The sequence below is a fragment of the Empidonax traillii genome, unplaced genomic scaffold, assembly GCF_003031625.1.
Source record: "Empidonax traillii isolate 1590-97213 ecotype Southwest subspecies unplaced genomic scaffold, ASM303162v1 scaffold37:size1818073, whole genome shotgun sequence".
Lineage (NCBI taxonomy): Eukaryota > Metazoa > Chordata > Aves > Passeriformes > Tyrannidae > Empidonax > Empidonax traillii.
The window spans coordinates 1,245,902-1,264,587 of NW_020955230.1; the positions used below are offsets into that span (position 1 = coordinate 1,245,902).

The 18,686-nt window shown below is 37.1% G+C and overlaps 1 protein-coding gene across 1 annotated transcript in view; it reads right to left on the reverse strand.

The window, feature by feature from the left end:
* Window positions 1-18,686, reverse strand: part of APC (APC, WNT signaling pathway regulator) — an 83,317-nt gene that overhangs the window by 37,002 nt on the left and 27,629 nt on the right. Inside the window, exons 2-5 of the mRNA XM_027878038.1 lie at window positions 15,198-15,350; window positions 3,333-3,417; window positions 2,207-2,408; window positions 462-468 (exon numbers count right to left, since the gene is read on the reverse strand). Coding sequence (XP_027733839.1) covers window positions 462-468; window positions 2,207-2,408; window positions 3,333-3,417; window positions 15,198-15,332 — 429 coding nt within the window. The 5' untranslated portion in view covers window positions 15,333-15,350. The remainder of the gene's footprint in view (window positions 1-461; window positions 469-2,206; window positions 2,409-3,332; window positions 3,418-15,197; window positions 15,351-18,686) is intronic.

An 18,686-nucleotide genomic window follows, 5' to 3' on the forward strand; every position in this document is an offset into this window, starting at 1 on the left:
TGTCTGTGGTGGGTTGACCCTGACTGGCCATCAGGCGCCCACCAAGCCACTCTAAATAATTAAATCCTCATTTACTCCTCACACAAACACTGTTGCCCATTAGCAGCACATACTGTGCCACTGTGTTAAGATACTGAGTGGAAATGTTCCTCTGCTGCAGTTTTCCAGAAAGTGTTACTTTATTCTAAATTATTTTAGGCTCGTCAAATTTTGCAAGTTCCTTAAAGTCTGTTTAACTGCTAGAAAAAATTAGCGAATAACATATATTTATATATATGTTTAGAAACACAGAAACTCAGTAGGTATGCCAAACAAATTTAGGCACAAAGCATAGGAAAGCAACGGGTTCATTTTATTTCAGAAATCGTAGTGATTTCAGATGCACAATCCTATGGCCCCCACCCCATGTTCTGATTCATCTGGCTACCTAGGGTTCTCATCAATGCCCTACAGACTCCTACCTGTCCCCTGGAACAGCATAAAGAATTATAGCAGCTTGGATTATCCACCATTTCACTGATAATGACGCCAGGTGTGATCTGGCCATGCCTCTACAGAACTCCACAGGCCAAATATTTACCCCATCAGCTGTGACGGTAACAGTGCCTAAGCTATTCCGAAATTAAAATATCCTTATCCCTTTTGCCAGTGTTATTTGGAACAGACACCCATGCACTGCCTAAGCTGTCTTTGTCAAGAAACATGTCCAAAGAAGTATCACCTCAGAATCCCCAGAGTGGGAAAGGATCATAGATCATAAATCAGATGTGCATATCACACAAGATTAAAGAACTCCAGCTGCTAAAAATACTCCTTTTGCCAAGTGACCAAGAGTTCATTTAAACCTTAACTGAAAGTCCCAATTACATTTAAAGATTCTAGTATCACTGCAGTAAAAAAAACAGCACTGGAAAAATACAACCAAAGGCACAGTTTGTAAAGATGGAAGATGACAGACACGTTAGATTCTTGAAGACTGGGATGAGCAAGTGGGAAGATTTCCAAATTCCCAAGGAATCTAGGTTTTATGCAATGGAACAAGTATCATTAGTGATCCTGGCTAGAAGAAGGGAAAAAATAGAGTGGCTGCCAGAAAAGGCTTAGTACAAACCCATGGGAAGTTAGTTTCATTCTACTGACAGGACCAAAAGAAAGGGACCAGGACATAGTACCTTGGAAGGAAAGCATATTCCTTTCAAGTTTGGCTGAAAAAATTATGTTGAACACCAGGAAATGCTGTTAAGAGGAGGAGTTTCTAGAGAGCTGTCCACAAACCACTCGTTACCCACAAACATTTCTACTGCGACTCTGAAGTGGATTTTTTTGCTTGTTAACAACTACCAGACCAAAACATACTGTGATACAGTTTATTTAGTTTTGCAGCCTCCAGCTTGATACCACATCCATTTAGAAGATGCCAATGACCAAATCTTTAGGAAACCCTGTCTTGCAGATGGGCTTCTGAAAACATCTGGTATTTGAGTCAGGTTCATATTATGATATAAAGATGTCTTCAATGGGAACAGCTGCATATCTCTTACCTTGCATTTCCTTTGTAAGTGACTGATAAAGTGCTACAATTCTGTACTATGATCTGAAATGGATACAACTATTAAATGGATATAACTTCCTTCCAAGAAAAGAAATACTTCAATTTTGTCATTGCACAATGGGAAAAACATCTTGAAGGTAAGAGTTTGTTTAGCTGACATATTTGCTTAGAGAGCAGAATAACTAGGTAAATGTCTGGTAAGAGTAAATAACTGATAAACCAGTTTTGGTACTTAAAAACTATTTGCAAAAGAGAGAAAGAGACTGCAACATCACATTGTTATAGTTTCGGCATTTATCAACAGTGGTGAGGAGATATGGAAGCGTTTGGGATGCTCCACTCTCTCTACCTAAAAATATTTCAGATACTGACCACCTGATCATCAAAATAAAGTAATCTTCACACAACAAAGAGTAACGATGAAATGCATATATGAAGAAACAGTAGAAACTGAACGATGTTCCCAGACTTTTAAAAATATTTTTGTGCATGTGCATCTAAGTAGAATGTAGATTCCCAGTTTCCCACCTGTCAAGGTAAATACACCAGTGACCAAAACCACATTCATGACAACTAAATACCAGCTGTGATAGTAAACTGTCATGTTAAAATGAGAAGTCAATCCATACTGGATGAATAAGCAAATAAATTTACCTCTCTTTTTCTAGCTCTTCTAAATAACCAGTGCTCTCTCTGCTTCCATTCATAAAGCCTCTTCTTGGAAATGACCCCATGGGAACTGGACTGCACTCTCCTGAACGGCTTGACACAGACCCTTCCCGGCTCCCATAGGAACGCCCAGACACCTTTGGCCTTAACTTCACTCCAGGGAAGTTGGTACCTTCCAAGTTCAGTTCTGGATAATAAAGAGCAAACATTTCCAGAGCAGAAGTTCAGCAGCACACATTTGAAAGATCATTTCTATCTTAAATTTCTTACTTTCTGAATAAATCCGTGGGTTTTTTTTAATGAAAACATTTTGCATGGAAATCCACTGAAGGTGATACTGTGAACAAACCCGATGTTAATGTTAGACTTAGAGAACAGTAATCTGAGCACACAGCCAAACTGCAATCCTAGCAATCACAACAGTAACCCCACACAAGCCTGCCTGCCTCTTTCCCAGAGTACTTCAAAAATGGGGAGTGTTTTGCATATACATCACGTGAATTATCTTCCTAACGATTTCTTTTTCAGAGATCCTGCAGATGCTTCGGCCACATAACAGATGGTTACTCTGTTCATCACAGGGCTCTTAAATGTAGATATCTCCTATGGAATTTCTGGGTCAGTGGCAGGGATAATGGATGTATACTGGGAGACAGTGGTCTGGTCTTGTTTTCCACATCCCATACAACGGAATGATGCACATTCCAGCACATGCTATATGGAAGGGGGCATCAATTTGTAGCATGACAGGAACAATTCCAGTAACATGACATGGAGAAGGCAGGACATGCAAACACATTTAGAAAATCAGTGGAATTGCTCCATCATTAACTTACACGTATTTTTTCTGAAGAACTGAATGAAATGCAAGTTTTATCAAAAGCAATTCATAAGAATAACAGTAGCAAAAGCATAAAAGCAGCATAGGAGCACCTATTTTTTTTGGAGAATGTGTCTGAAAATGTTTAGCAAAAATAGCAGAAACTGAGACTATGCCTAACCATCAAAACCAGCACCAGGAAGAAGATGCAGCTCAGTTAGAAAATTTTATCGCAAAGAAAAAACAACGGAGAAACAAAAGAACCTAGTTAAAACGTAATTCTGGATCTACCTTTAAGTCGTTCCAGTAAGTCTATTTGCCCAGAAGATGACATTGCCTCATCTTCAATACTTCCTTGTAGCTGTTTCAGTACCTCCTGTAAGAAATTAAGCTTGATTAAGAAAACCTGAAAATAATAAACCACAAGATAACTACGTCTTGTCTTGCTCACAAGTGCACATTCATGTAACAGCTTCTGAGACACTGATGTAAACTATATTTCATGTGAGCAGTGATCAAGCGTTACAACTTTCACTGTCAACAAATAATATTCTACAGAATTTCCCCAAACACTGTCAAAATGTAAACTATATCCTGCATGACTCAGCCTATTTGGTAGTTCAACCCAATGGCGTACTTAAAACATGTTCCCCTCAAAGTGAATACCAGTTATCTCGAATTTACGGATGGAGAAATGTTAAGCACAGAGAAATTAGTCAATCTTGTAAAAGTGAAGTTTGGTTGTGTAACTAGCAGAAAAGTATCATGAACAGAAGTAATCCCCAGACTAAGGCCTTTCCTTGAGGCCTTAGAACCACTGTAAGCCAACAAAAAGAGTCATGTTATTCTTGTTACAAATGCTACCGCTACCATGCCTGTGAGCAAAAGATTTAGGTTTCCTTCATGGTGGCTATTATTTCTATTGTTACTACTACTATTACCACCACCAAGCCTACAAGGAAGACATTTAAGACTCCTTCATGCAACTGAAGCCTCAAACCCAAGAATACCACCCCGTGCTATTGAAATTATGTATGACAGAATTATACAGCTGAAGAAACATAGTTCTAGTGCACAAAAAGATTCATAGTAAACAACGGCTACTACACTAAGAGGGGCCTGTAACCCGCAGGTACCCAATGCTCAGTGGCCTAAATTCAGGTAGACGATTAAATGCAAGTTAGTGAAAGCCTTTTCAATATCATAATGGCAGATGCATTCATAGCAAAAAACAAATTAAAAACACTGGAAACAAGGCAAACAGCCCTTATTGTAATTCTACTGTGACACAGAAAATATCTCCACAAGCAGCAACAGTCAGGAGATGAAAACAATTCTGGGTAATGAAAGGTACTGTATAGTTTTCACACATAGACTCTGAACATAGTATTTCACTTCCGAAAATCATTACAATGAATTCTAGATAATTTAAAAAGATGCCCACATCACTATTTTGCTCTTTTAAGCATACCATACTGCTGATATTACTGTTTCTTGCAACTTATACAGGAAATATCTTTTAAATATATTTAGCTTTTTTCAAGGGAAACAACATGACATCTATAAATAGTCAAGATATTCTTTAAACAGCACAAGATTGAGCTTCTCTACATTTAAAGTGTTGTTCCTTGTAACAAGAAAAGTAAATAAAATAAAATAAATTATAAAAAAAAAAAAACTAGAAGAATTTTGAGTATAGAACTGTACAAGGTTCTGGGAAAACAATCTCCAAGCACTAGACTCAGATAAAATGGTAGCAGCTCAGTCACTGTTGCCCCCACCACGGAATTAGGTGCTGGAACTTCATGAAGAATTCTGGAGTACAGATACACAAATTATGTTTACACTGTTTTGTGGAAAGAATCCTGCAGGTGGAATTGAGGTCAAATTTCCCAAGACTGATGAAGGCAAGGTGTGTGTCCACATTCATGTTTTAGTTTGGATCAGTGTGTCCCCAGATTCCCACCTGCCCCACCAGCTGTACTTTGGTTCACACTCTAGGCTATCTCTGAGTATTCCTTTCAGATCAAACCAAACCAGCAGTTCCACTCAAGAATGCAAAAGGGCACTCACTTCATGGGACCAGGATGAAGACAGTCCAAAACCAGAATCCCCTGAAATACACACAGTATGCATGGTGGGCCCTTAATACAATTACCTACAGATCTGCTCTTACTGCACTACCTGTTAAAGCCAGCTTTGCCTTTAAGATCAAGCCTGGGGTGATAAAATCTCTGCTCTTGGAAAGACATCTTCCCTGTGCTTGTGCTCAAGGGCATCCTCATTAGCTATACAGCCCAGCCATTTCTATACATAACATCTGCCTTGTCAGCAAAGTCAGACAAACAACTAATGTGGTGTTTTTCAAAGGACTCCCACATTATCTGATGTAAGGGCAGATGAAATCTGCAGCCAGCAGTCTTAGCTTAAAAGTCTCAAAGGGCAATGTGGATACATGGAGTAGGTCTCGAGAGTTTTGCAGTCTTGTGAAAGATCTGTCACCTCAGATAAATTTATACATAACTAATGAATCACTTTTCTCTGAAAACAACACATTTGTACAGGGTAAAAACCCAGCACAAACATCCCAACTCTCCTTCCATTCCTTTCTTAGAGGCCTCTTTCTCACCCCTTTGTGTGGCACATCTGCTATTTCAGTATGCTCAGGACACTCTCCTACATGAGGAGTCTTCCTGCTTCAAGAGCCAATATGAAAAGCTAAACGAAATTACCATCAGCTTTTCCTGCACTACCAAATTACATGACTGAGGTGTCCAGGCAGCAAGGGACTGCTCTCTCAAAATATTGACAACAGTTTAACATTTGCATTTTTAAAAAATTCTCTCTTTTTTTTTTTTTTCCAAACAGAACACACTTTTTTTTTTCAAGTTAGTAGACAAAGTGCTCTTTCCTGTATTTTTCTACATTTCTCTGCTATAGTGCCATTATGAGGCTATGACACCACCTTCAAATTCTGTCATGGCACACTTTAAGCTGACAAATAAATAGGCAGTTAAATAAAGCAGAGAAAGGTTAGAGAGAGTGGCAGCCCCTGAGCCAAGTACTGGTGGAAAATGAGGCTGTGAGCTAAAATGACACGTTGGAGAATTCACATTTTCACTTGAATAAAGAATGGAGAAGTTTTCTGCAATAACCTACCTGCAGGGAACGTGGTAAGTTATCTATTACTGTGCTAATGAAAATGTTTATTTATTCACTACTTATAATCCAGGATTCAGCACTAACACTGTTTACATTAACACAGTTCTTTGAAATAGTACTTTCCCACAACCATTCTGTATTATATTTGATATAATTTCTGCTAAAGAGTATAACAGTCTCCACAAACAAACCTGAATCAATTTTACTAAAGGTAAATTAATTTTCTGCTTAGTTATGCCACTTTCAATAAATATATTCATAGTGGTTTACGGCACTATTCTAAGCAAATTCTTTACTAATTTAGCAGTGACTTACTGAAAGAATACACAAATGTATCTATAAGGAAAAGCTACAAGTTTTTCTTCTGTTCTTTTAAAGAACACAAGTCAAATTATTTTAATGGTCACTATAATATAACCAAGTTTATCTTGTCCTGCGGCAGAGAAACAAAAGAATTCTTTTGGAAATGGAGCAGGCCCTATGACTCATCATCATTTAAAGAGGTTTCTGTCTTCACAGTCTCTGGACTGTGAAGTACCGAAACAATGTCAATTTTTTGTTTCTCTGGTTGGTGGGTTTTTTTTGTTTGTTTGTTTGCTTGTTTGTTTTTGACTCTGTGGATATAGTCCTGACCTTAAAATTACTTTATAGATAATTAAATTAAATTAAAAAAAAAAAAATCAGATCCACCAGCATGTAACTGTACAACTACTGAAAAGAAAAGCACCTTAACCAACAGTATATTCCTCCAGCGAAGTGGTAAAGGTTGTAAATAAAATTACTTAAGGGCTGCGTATAAAGAAAGGAATCTCAGAGGAATAACATTAACAAGGGCAGATTTAAAATCCTAAGGAGTTAAGCTTTAAAAAGTGTTTGATTTTTGAGAATTTTAAGTATAAATATTAGTATTTAGGAACATTTCAAGATACGGTATCTGAAAACGACATTCTGATAACAATTCAGACAAATCAGTTATGTTTCCTTTACAATTTCAGACAGTAACTGAACATCTATCTTAGCACTCAGTAGGACAGAAATACACATACAGACTAAGAACTATTACTTGTAACCAAATCAGCCATATTTTAAAATGAGAGTATTTCGGACAACATTTGTACTAATGTTTTTAACCTGATATACTGGAACTTTAACATAAAATTCATAACCTGAAAGTGCATTTTGACCCTCAATGGGGTTGAACACCAGATTTTTTCAATTATTATTTGTTTGAAAGGGCAGAAAAAAGCAGCATATACTAAAAGCATATCCATCAGTCAAATTCCTCAAAATCATTAGATGTTAAAACAGTGTGAGGGACAGACAATAACAACAGTATTTTTCTATGCCTTGAACTTAAATTCAAGGTCTTACATGACCCTTCATCACTATTTGAATTTGACAGTGCCTTAATTCTATCATAGTGGTACAACATTCATCGGAAACAAGGGAGTGCTTGGAAGAAGCCCTTTCCCCCTCTCCATTTTGGTGAATTACACTGCCATAATTAATCAAGCTTGGTGGGAACCTCTCTAATTGGGGCTCTGGTTGCTCAACCCTATAACCAGATCCAAATAACAAAAGCAATGATGACAGCACTGCTGACCGAGGTGAAACACCGCAGCAAACTCAACTTTCAGCCTTGCAGAAAGAGGAGAGCGTTTGTTATATGAGATGATGTTGTTCATTTTAATTTAAAACAATGTCACTTTCTGAAAGAAAAATATTCACTCGGTGCCACCATGCTCAGGAGCTGTCACTTGCTGTAACCACATACAGAAGATAGTATTAAGTTTTACGTGCAAGCACACTGTCAGGTCAACTTAAGTTATCTGATTTTATGTGCACAAAAATGGCCATCTGAAGTAATAGCATTAATTATATATATCACCAGCTCAATTTCACCCAAATTCTAAAAAAAAAAATTAAAAAAAAAAAATCTTCCATTTTCCAACCAATTTGGATTCTGGTAGAATCTCTGGAGTTGCAAAGATCAGGTTAAAAATATTACTTATTTTAAAATCATAAAAGACACAAAAATCCCATAACATAATGCTACTGCTTCTTCTTTGCAGCTTAAATAAATTCACTGATATTTTAAAAGTCAATTTTGTAGCATGCAAGATGACTTTCATAACCGCATTTTTATTTCACGAGAACTTAGGAAGATGTCTGACTGCATTTGTTGTGCAGACACTGAAAAGAATATTTCCTAGATTCCAAAATTTCCCAGAATTCATCACTTGATTCAATTTGTAAGGATCAGTTCAGCTTATGATAGTTTCTTCCACTCACACATTAGAATTTATGGAATCACCAATACCCACTCATGTTTTCAGAATTACATCTATTTATAGAGAACCTATCAATTGCACCATCCCCTGCATATCTACCATATTACCAGTATGCTTCCTCTCTGTGTCATTATCCTGATACAATGGACTCCTTTATGTGCCTTTAATAATGACATTACCTCTTGCCTCCTGAAAGGCTGGAGTGCACAGGGTACCACAAAAAACATTCTGCATGGGCAAAATCCAAGTACAAGCAAGCGAAATAATTAAAGAAGGAAGATGTAGGCTTGTGTTAGGGGGATAAAAAATAAATAAAAACCCCATATAATGTTTCCTACACTAACCATGATCACTATTTTCTCTTGCAAGACTTCAAAAGTTCAAGAGCATACACGCTGGGAAAGGATGTGTTGAAATAAATGGAAACCAAGCACATATTAGAAGGAAAGCACTGGATGAGTTCACACAGTACAAGGTATAGAAGCTGAGAATTTAGCACGTATTCCGCAAATATTTAAACAGGCTAGTACATCAACTGCTGAATCAATGCCTCTTCTCCCTACTTGTTCGCCAAACAATGTGTTTGCTGAAAAACACATGAAAATTGTATTTTCATTAGTTTAGCCTCAAAATACTCATTGCCAATATCAGCAGCAAGAAGACAGTAGATCTGCTCCTGTTCTCCAGATGAACATCCCTTGTGTGTGAGACTACATGCAGCTCATTTCACTCTCAATTATCATGTACAGTAAGTCTGTTTAAACAGGGAGTTAAACAACGCAAATATGAAAAAATTAGAAAGCCAGAATGGCTAATCAAAGAAAAAAGAAAGTATCACCACATTCTGTCCATTTTTTTATCACATCTGTTGTGCAGAATGGGATGAATACAAAGCTAAAAGAGGCTCCAACTGAGAGCAGGGGTGTATATGCATCTACTGTGCAAATGCCTATATGGTCAACCACTTTGGAAGGTGACCTGACCTTCAAAGTGTCAGATACTGTGCTACTCCTATGTTTTTTATGTTCTCCCTTCTTAAACAGCTAAAATGTTAAATTTCTACAGCTAGGTGATTCATTACTGTGCATAACAGACACAGTTGACATAGCAGTTTTTTAACATCTGTATTATTACATTTCAGAATTAAAATTCAGAATAATATTTCAGACTACAAAACATAATTCGGTTACAGTGAAAACAAAATATAATTTATTATTAAATCAAAATATTTTGGTAGGTTGTACTGAATATAATATATATATTTTGAGCAGTGTCTGGCCAGTGCCATGTGAGGTGTGTATCCTACAGTCCTCACTGAATTCTTTCCTGCCAGCTTGGCCATCTGCAGACAGTGTTTCTGAGTGGGGACTGCAGTCGTGCAATTTCCAGAATGTATCTGACCCACTCATAATGAGACCACAGTCATTCAAAGAAACATGACTTGGCTAAGAAATCCAGCTGAGAGAGAAGGATGGAGTTCTAATTTAGTTTTAATACTGTGGGAGGAAAAAAAAAAGCATTTTCTGGGGAAAAAATTTTATTTTTTTCTGCAGACTCAATTTCTGCCAAGAAGTAACTTGAAAGAGCAGTACTTGACATAATACACATCCCTATATACCGGAAAATATCTGTTAAAAAACTTCCTTTGCAGAAGTAAACTAAAAAATAACACTGTTACACAAGCATGTATTTTCATCCATACTAGGAGCATTGATCATGCTGACTTTGGAAGGGTTTTTTTGTAGATTAGGTAAAAATGCATTATAGGATGTACAGACCAGCTGGCAAAATCAGGATAGCATCAGCTACCTTAAACCTGGCATTTCCTTGAGGTTTTAATGTGCAAACTCAAATAAAATACATTTTAAGTTTTTCTTTGGTGTGTGGTTTTTTTCAGTCTAAAAATGAAAAAGTGTAAAGGTGAACTTGATTGTGTAAATTACGTTTTTTTCATAGTTTATCTCAAACACAAAGTTTGTTATGGCCACAGGCAAAGAACAGATCTGGTGGTCAAATTCACTGCAACACATACATACAAGAACTGCAAAGAATTTTTTTTAATTTATGCTTCTGATTCATTGGTTTCGTCACATAGCTTCCTTCTCAAAAGCAGGAAACTTACTACACAAACTCCTCATCTGAGGATCTTGAACTGCTCTTCCAGATATTTCTACATTTCCCTTTATTGTTGTCTGTAATTCATGTTCCTCCTAAATGCTACCCAAAAGCTGAGACTAACAAAATTCAGTGAAGTATCACAGAAAACAAGAGAAAGCATCTACTGTGTATCACACAGTGTATGTATCCATGTATGCTTTATAAACACTGGAAATTTAGAGAAAAAAAACAAGTCAGCAGAGCCCACAGTACCTCAAAAACAACTCCTAAGAGCCAGGAGTACAAAAGTGTTAAAAAAACCCCAAACCCCTTAACTTTGGATTCATCAGCCAGAACGCTAAAAAAATCAGTCAGACAATGAAGTTGACTCATTAGTTGGCTGGAAGCTGCCTGGAAACAATGCCAGGAGAAGGGCAGATTCAACACAGGCACCACTTCCTGAGCTGCACTACTTGCATTGCAATGAGCAAAGGAAGAGCACACTGGGTTTCTCATGACTTGGTGACACACTGGCTAATTAAGGAGGAAAAATTTATGTTCAATTGCTCCAAGTAGGAAGCAAAAAAAGAAGTTTTTTTCACTACAGCCTGTATCCAGGTAAACAGGATTCTTCTCCACAAAGCGGAAGCCAGGCATGCACAGAATGATGTGAAACAAACAAATGCCAGGAGGACGCAGTAAAAGAGGTAACATGTATTCACAACCTCACAGCAGCACAATAATGACATCACAACATGACTATAGAATCACTGAATCATTTAGCTGGGAAAAATCTTTAAGGTCAGCTGTTAACCCTGTACTGCCAGGTCTACCAGTAATGCAAGTGCCACATCTATGTATCTTCAAATACCTCCAGGGACGGTGATTACATCACTGCTCTGAGCAGCCTGCTCCTGTGCTTGACAACTCCTTTGGTGAAGAACTTTTCCCTAACATCCAAAATAAACCTCTGCTGCAGCAACTTGAAGCCATTTCCTCTTACCCTGTGGCTTGTTATTTGGGAGAATACATAGCACCTGACAAAATGTTAATTAAGGCTGTATATATCAGAGGTCTCTGTGAATATGTTGGGCTTCAAATTCTAATCTGCAAACACATAGCTTACTACAATAAACTGAAAAAAAATCTCTTGTGCCAGTTACAAAAATATATCCCAGCACCTTCTGTGCTGTACAGTGAGTGTCAACAAACACTGATGATCAGAGGCAGTTGATCAGGGCAAAAAGGGTTTTTAAGGTTAAATACCAAGAAATGGTGGCTAAGCCTGAAAGTATGGACCATAAAATGGGGTTTGGCAATATAAAAGAAACTGTAGCCACCTGCTTACCTAATGGAGGAGACATCTGATAAAAGCAGGTACTTATTCCCAAAGACAGAATTCCTCACTATACATTCAGAAGAATAAAATGAAGAATTAAATAAACTGAAAAATCATACGTAGAATAAAACTTTAAGTGTACTACATGAAAGTAAGAGATGTTTTGCCCAGAGCATCACATATACTACAAATGGCTTTCTTACACAAGACATCATGTATTTATCATTTACTGTAAAATCCAAGCACTCAGTGAGTGTGAAAATCAAGCATGATGATGCTCCTTTACTACTTCTTGAGTTCTAGGAGTTAAATATACCTGTTTCCCTCCAGATTTTATACAGGGGAAAAAGCTGATATCCAGTAGTTATGACATTAGAAAAATATGCATGTACCATCCTTAAGAGAAAAGTACTTGTCTTTGACAAGAATAAAGCAGGAAAATCTCACAGAAATCTCCTACAAATGTGGGAGATGTAAACACAAATGTGGGAGTAGTATAGCTGGCACTGGACTGCTTTTTGTCTCTTCATTAATTTTACGTATTTTTCTAAATTTGTCCATAGCCTGTGTTTCTGCAGTAACTCTTCCATCTAGACCCTGACACAATTTTTCTTTGCTTATTGGCCAACACTGTTATTTCATCAACCATGAAACAGCATATTTGTTGATTTAGACAGAACATTTTATCATACCAAACTGCTGTATTTCATCTGACAATAAGCCAATAATAACAACTGAATTTCCCAAGTTAGTCATAATACTCTGAGGGATTTCTTTTGTTTGAACAGTTAATCCCTAGGACAACACAAATTAAAAAACAAAGCAGAGATTGTTTTACTAATCATTTTGGCACACCCCCATTATCACATTTCTCTTTGTTTACCCATCAGGTTGTTTTCTGGTTAGCAAATGGAGTTTTTACTTTTAAACAAGAGATTTAGCTTTAAACATGAAGCATTCACACACTATTCTTATATAGGTCAGTAGTAGTTTATAATAAATACATGTGCAAGATGAGCTCATGTTAAGCTTTTAATACCCGTATGATTACCTTACAATTCTAAAATGAAAGGATTGTAAAGATGGGGCACACTTACACAACATTTTAACACTACTACTTCCAAAATCAAATTCTTTAAATATACAATTCTTTAAATATACAATACAATTCTCAACTATTGCCTTTCACAGCTGATTAAATAATATAAGGAAATGAAGAGACAAAGCAGCAGCCCAAGGAGTTACTATGAGATGTCCCTGCACTGGTCCACAGATGAAAAGTCATATTGCAAAAACAGTGATGTCTGTCACAGAACCACAGCTTGTTTTCCCCATTCTTGCTCCCCTTCTCCCACTAATATATGGGCTTTTACTTGGTGGGAGGGGTTGCAAGGGCTCTGTGACACTAACATGCTCCCAAAGGATAATTTTTTTCGTAAGATTTTAACTGCATATATGGTAGCCAAAGGGTTTTCCATCTTGAGTGCTCTGGCTCTTCTAATGACTTTGCTTGTAATTATCCCTAATTATGGCACTGGAGCCACACAAACCATGCAGTTTCTTTCAGTAATACAAAGCCATCACATACTTTCTCCAAAATCTTGCAAAACTAAAATTATCTCCTGACTTAAGAAAATCCTGCAATGATCCTCACCAGACTATACCCACAGACTCCAATCAGATCCCAAGACCATTCCGACACTATCCTTCAGGTTCAAATCAAAGCTGTGTTGTGACCCTTCCAAACTCATCTAAAACAAACGAGAAAGAAACAACTTCTTTCTTCAGGTGCAGGAGCAAATATTCCTGAAGAACATAGTTAAGATTTCTTAATATAACAGGGATTTCTTAATAGAACACAGATTTTAAAAAGAATCAAAAAAGCGAAATTAATCTCAACAGTCCTCTCTCCACCCACCCCCTAAAGTGAAAAGGAACATACTGAGTTTGATATTTGAGTTGCGAGCTTTTTGGGGGTAAATTCCTTAGATCTAGAAAGGAACCTCAGGACAAAAAAAACGCAACCTCTACTTTGAACATGCTCATAAGCACCTCTCTGTGGAATGTAATAGAGCCATTTTCTGTTTGGTGATCTGACAGATGTAAAGTAAGAACATAAAGCTGCTCTGCATCCCAAATTAATGCCCTGGCGATCAGCTTGTACAGCTGGACTGTCTCTAGATAGTGGAAATTTAATTATCTGCACAAAAACTTAAAAAACCCCAAACAAACAACAAAAAGCCAAAGCACTTGTATGTGGACAAAGGAGGGAAAAGGGACATTTTCACTCCTCTTTTTCAAAACTATCAGGAATATCTTTGAATATCCCCTGCCACGTTCTTCCCTCCCTTATTTTAGACTGCAGTGACAGGCAGGAAAGGGGAGTAATTGTCAAATTGGTTGTAATATCAACTTAAGAAAGGCAGTACAAATGGTAGGACTAGTTTTCAGATACGTAACTCAGCAAACAAACATTTTTTTCACATCTGCTAAGCCCTTTTAACTGAGGTACCAAAAGCAGACTGGTTTTGCCGGCTGTTAGCAAAAAGCAGTGGGATTTTTGAGCTTAAAAACAGCACTATATTAACACAGCTATAACACTTGTAGAATTCTGCCTTGCTTAGTGTCATGGATCACAAGGATGCAACTTTGTATGTATCTTCCAGTGGGTTAAAATCCATCAGAATTCCAGTTGAGCCTAGTGTTTGCTCTTGGATAGGTGGCTCTGAAGGCCCACACCTTGGCAATAAACACCAGAGGGATGGAAGTGGGTGAAATTATGAAGTATTAGTTTAGGCTTTGAGAGAGGTTGGAGGACTTGTGGTATTATCAAAATAAGAAACTCTTCCTTTTGAGATGGTAAATATCAACCTCCAGACTTACCTGAAAACAGAGAAAACCTCCAGTCTTTCCCTTGTTTTCAAGGGCTGAACAATTCTTGCTTTGTCAATCTATGTTAGTGCTCTGGACTTCCTGCCAGGAAGTTCAGCTGTGATAAAATGGTCACACTTATCACAGCATGCAAGAAAAGAAGCTATGAAATCTGGAAGCTGTTTTCTAGAAAATGGTTTTGAAATTATTACTACTACTACTACTACTATTATTAATAATAATAAAGTAGATTTGATAGTTTTCCCTTAACAGCCTGGAAAAGGAACTTCTATAGGAATCCAAAAGTACACAAAAGTCGTTGAGCAACTCCCAGTCCGTGACACAAAAGGCAGCAACAGAAACTCCGATGCACCTCAGGCACAGAGCTGGCCATACCTTCATATTGGACGCCTCGGTTTCCAGTTTTGTCAGGTGATTTGAGTTATCCTCTAGCTCCTGCCGAAGGTTGGAGTTCTCCATCTTTAATGCCTCAACTTGCTTTAATAATTGATCATAGGAAGCTTCGGCCATCCTGGGCTGCCCTCAGCCCTTAAAAAAGTAAGAGAAAATATAAAATTTAAACATTTTAAGAAAAAAACCAAACACAACACTGCTCAAATGTATCTAACCATAAAATTATCTCTCTCTCCCCTTTACTACACAACTTTCTAAATACTTAATTTAGATCCACTAAACCAAACTACTAAGGCCTAGAACTAATGCCAGTTCAAGACTCTTTTCAGCGAACTTCCATCTGATACACATGATTAAGCAAATGCACGAAGTTCATTATCAACTGCATGGGTTATTAGGGGAAGCCAGAATACATGAAAAAATCACTGCATCATGTAAAAGCATCCTTAGTACTTGCACTTCAGTATCAACTCGGAGAACCTGCAGATAATAGATCATATATAGTAATTTCTGGATAGACAACAAGCACCATCAAACATAACTAAAAGATGCTGACTGCCTACTCATTTTATAAAGTGAATGAGTCGCAGATGTTCAAGATTCCTAGGAATAGCACACAGAACTGAAGAGGATGCTGTATGAAAGGCAAGCAATAAATATTAGGCAATTTTAACAGAAAAAACCCCCACAACATCAAATGTAGTAAATATATAGATATTTTGTAAAAATATTCTCAAAGGCACAAGATTAGAACAAAATTTCTACACAAGAAGTGGCCATACTGCACAGTAAAATTTAAAGATAAAAGGTTATTCTTGATATCAATTTTATATATATAAAAATATATAAATATATATAATAAAATATACACCCACACACACATATATATACATATAGAGACATACATACAATTACCCAGCCTGCTAAAAAGCAGGTAAAAAGATTCTAGTTCCTCAATACAAAGTTTGAAAATTGCGTTTAATCTTTCTAAATTTAAACTCCTTGAAATGGAAAGAATAACGTATACCATTGAAGACAGGAACAATAACAAAAGCTACATTTGACATGACTAGTTTATTTCCTGTCCAAGAAGCAAGTCTTCATGCCCCTAAGCCCCTGTCACCATCAAAGTCACTCATGGACTTGTGATTTCCAAGAATGAAAAAAAGTGTGTAACAAATTTATTTTTCAAAATTTGGTCAAGCTTTAGTGGAGACCTGACATTTAAATAGATAAAGGCAATCTGAAACAACTACACTTGTAGTTGAATTCTGGGATTTTACCATAAGGTTGTTTCACCTAAAGGTGGAAGCCTGTCAGGGAGAGTTGTAAAAAAAAACACACCAAAACTACATACTGCATACAAACAAACTGCAAAAAAATCCATAAGGGCAGACTGCTTATGTTACATTTCACATATGTTTTTATTTAATAAGTAAGAGTTTCCATTATTATTAAGGAAACTAATAGCTGTAGTTCCCGTTTCAGAACACACTGCCTGGACAATTTCTGTACAAGCCCAAGAAAATGCAGACAGATGTCATTTCTGAATGTATGGAAACTTTTCTAAGTTAGTTGTCACAAATCAGTACTTTATTGTAATACTGATAAAATGTGTTGGTTTTTCACTGAAGTAAATCACACATTTATTCATTTACATTTCACTTACAGAATCAATACCATTTTGTTTCTAGATGGAGTATCTTTCTCTCCCATTATTTTAATTCATGTTAGTATGAAACGACAGGTAGTGTAAAAAAAAAAATTAATTTTTTCCATTTCCTGTTCTCATTCAGGAATTCTCACTTGCTGATTTGAAATTTATAAAATTTGCCACATTAACAGGATGTATACACAAAAAGAAGAAAATGGAGAAGGTGGATGAAGGGAGGAGCTACAGCAGAAAGACAGTAATTGCATATCTCTGGTATTTTATATGCAAAGTAAGCTTATGTGTATTTATGCTAAATGAGTAAGGATCCTGAAAGGGAGATTTGGTTTGGCTTTTACCCCTTCTGATCTAAGTGCCTAAGCTTCCTTTATTCTCATAACATGAAAGTAGGGCATCACCACTAAGACACAGCATCCTGCCTCAGACTAGGAGTCACTTCCTGATTTATTCAAATGTCAAACTTGTGGGTTTTCAGATAAAAAAGAAATGAGTTAGCTGATTACCACAAGCTGGGTATTTTTTGCTAAACCAGTGCCCAAAGTAGAAATAAGTGACACTATCACAGTTACAATGGGGATGAGCAGAAAAACTGTATGTGGGTAAGGAGCAGATCAGAGACATCAAGATGACACAAGGTAGTACTGAAAGTCAAACTGCTGTCAGTGAAGTTTCCCCAAAAACTAGGCTGTGACAGGCATTTTTAAATGTTTTGTTATAGCATCAAAACTTGCTCCCATAAATTCACAAGAGGTTGCACAAGGTCAGAGGACTACATGAATCTGGTGAACTGAGAGATGAAGCAGTAGAAACAGGGCAGAATTAAACAGGGCAGCAACACCAGGTCACTCACTTAGGAATCCTGTCACTTGAAGCAGTCAAGCCTCTCAGCCTTAAGGCCACCAGGGCACTGCCAATAGTAGCACAAGGAAAGAAAACATGATCCCTGGAGTTATCATTTTACACGGACATGGGTAAGAAAAGTGAATTTAAGTGGGTGCAGAGAAAGATACCAAGTGATCAGGGATGGGAGTCTCTCATCACGCCAAGTGATCAGAGATGAGAGATTTGACAGGCAAACCTCGGCTGCCTCAGCACAACAAAGGCTGGAATGACACAGCTAAACTTTGTCACAGGGGAGGGGAAAACAGAGAAGAAAGAAAAATATTTATGTTAAAACACAATACCAGCACAGACAAAATTGGTATAAACTGGTCACTTATCAACCTAGGCTGGCAATGTCTATTAGAAGTTGTAGTTCAGCAACATTCTTGCCAAGCATATGACACAGGAAGGAACTTGACAGATTTGGTGGTTCAAGAAATCCAGTCATATATTCCTAAACCTCAGTACAGCTGAATGCTGTACTTACTTTCCTACCTCCAAGATATTTGTTTTGTTTTTTCCTGAAGTAATGAAATGCCGAAGTATTTCACAAAATACATCATTATTTAATTTTAAAATGGGGGAAACCAACAAAGGCAATGCATGACCACAAAGCAGCTTAGGCTTTCTGATGCTGAACACTGCAACACCTCTCAGGCACGTGATTTGCAGACTGAAATCAAAGACTGCATTACACATAAGCTGTTCCATATATATTGAGAGAAAGCCCTCAAAATTAAAATCTGCCTCTTATCTGAAAATAGGTTTTTACCAATTGCCTCAAACTAGACACATCAAATCGCAGTTCAGGTCTCAAAACAATCCTTGGATTTATGCTCCAAATTATCTCAGTACAAAAAAAAAAAATTACTTGGACAATTTTTTTAAACACAGAATGGGTCAGCATCAATAGAATC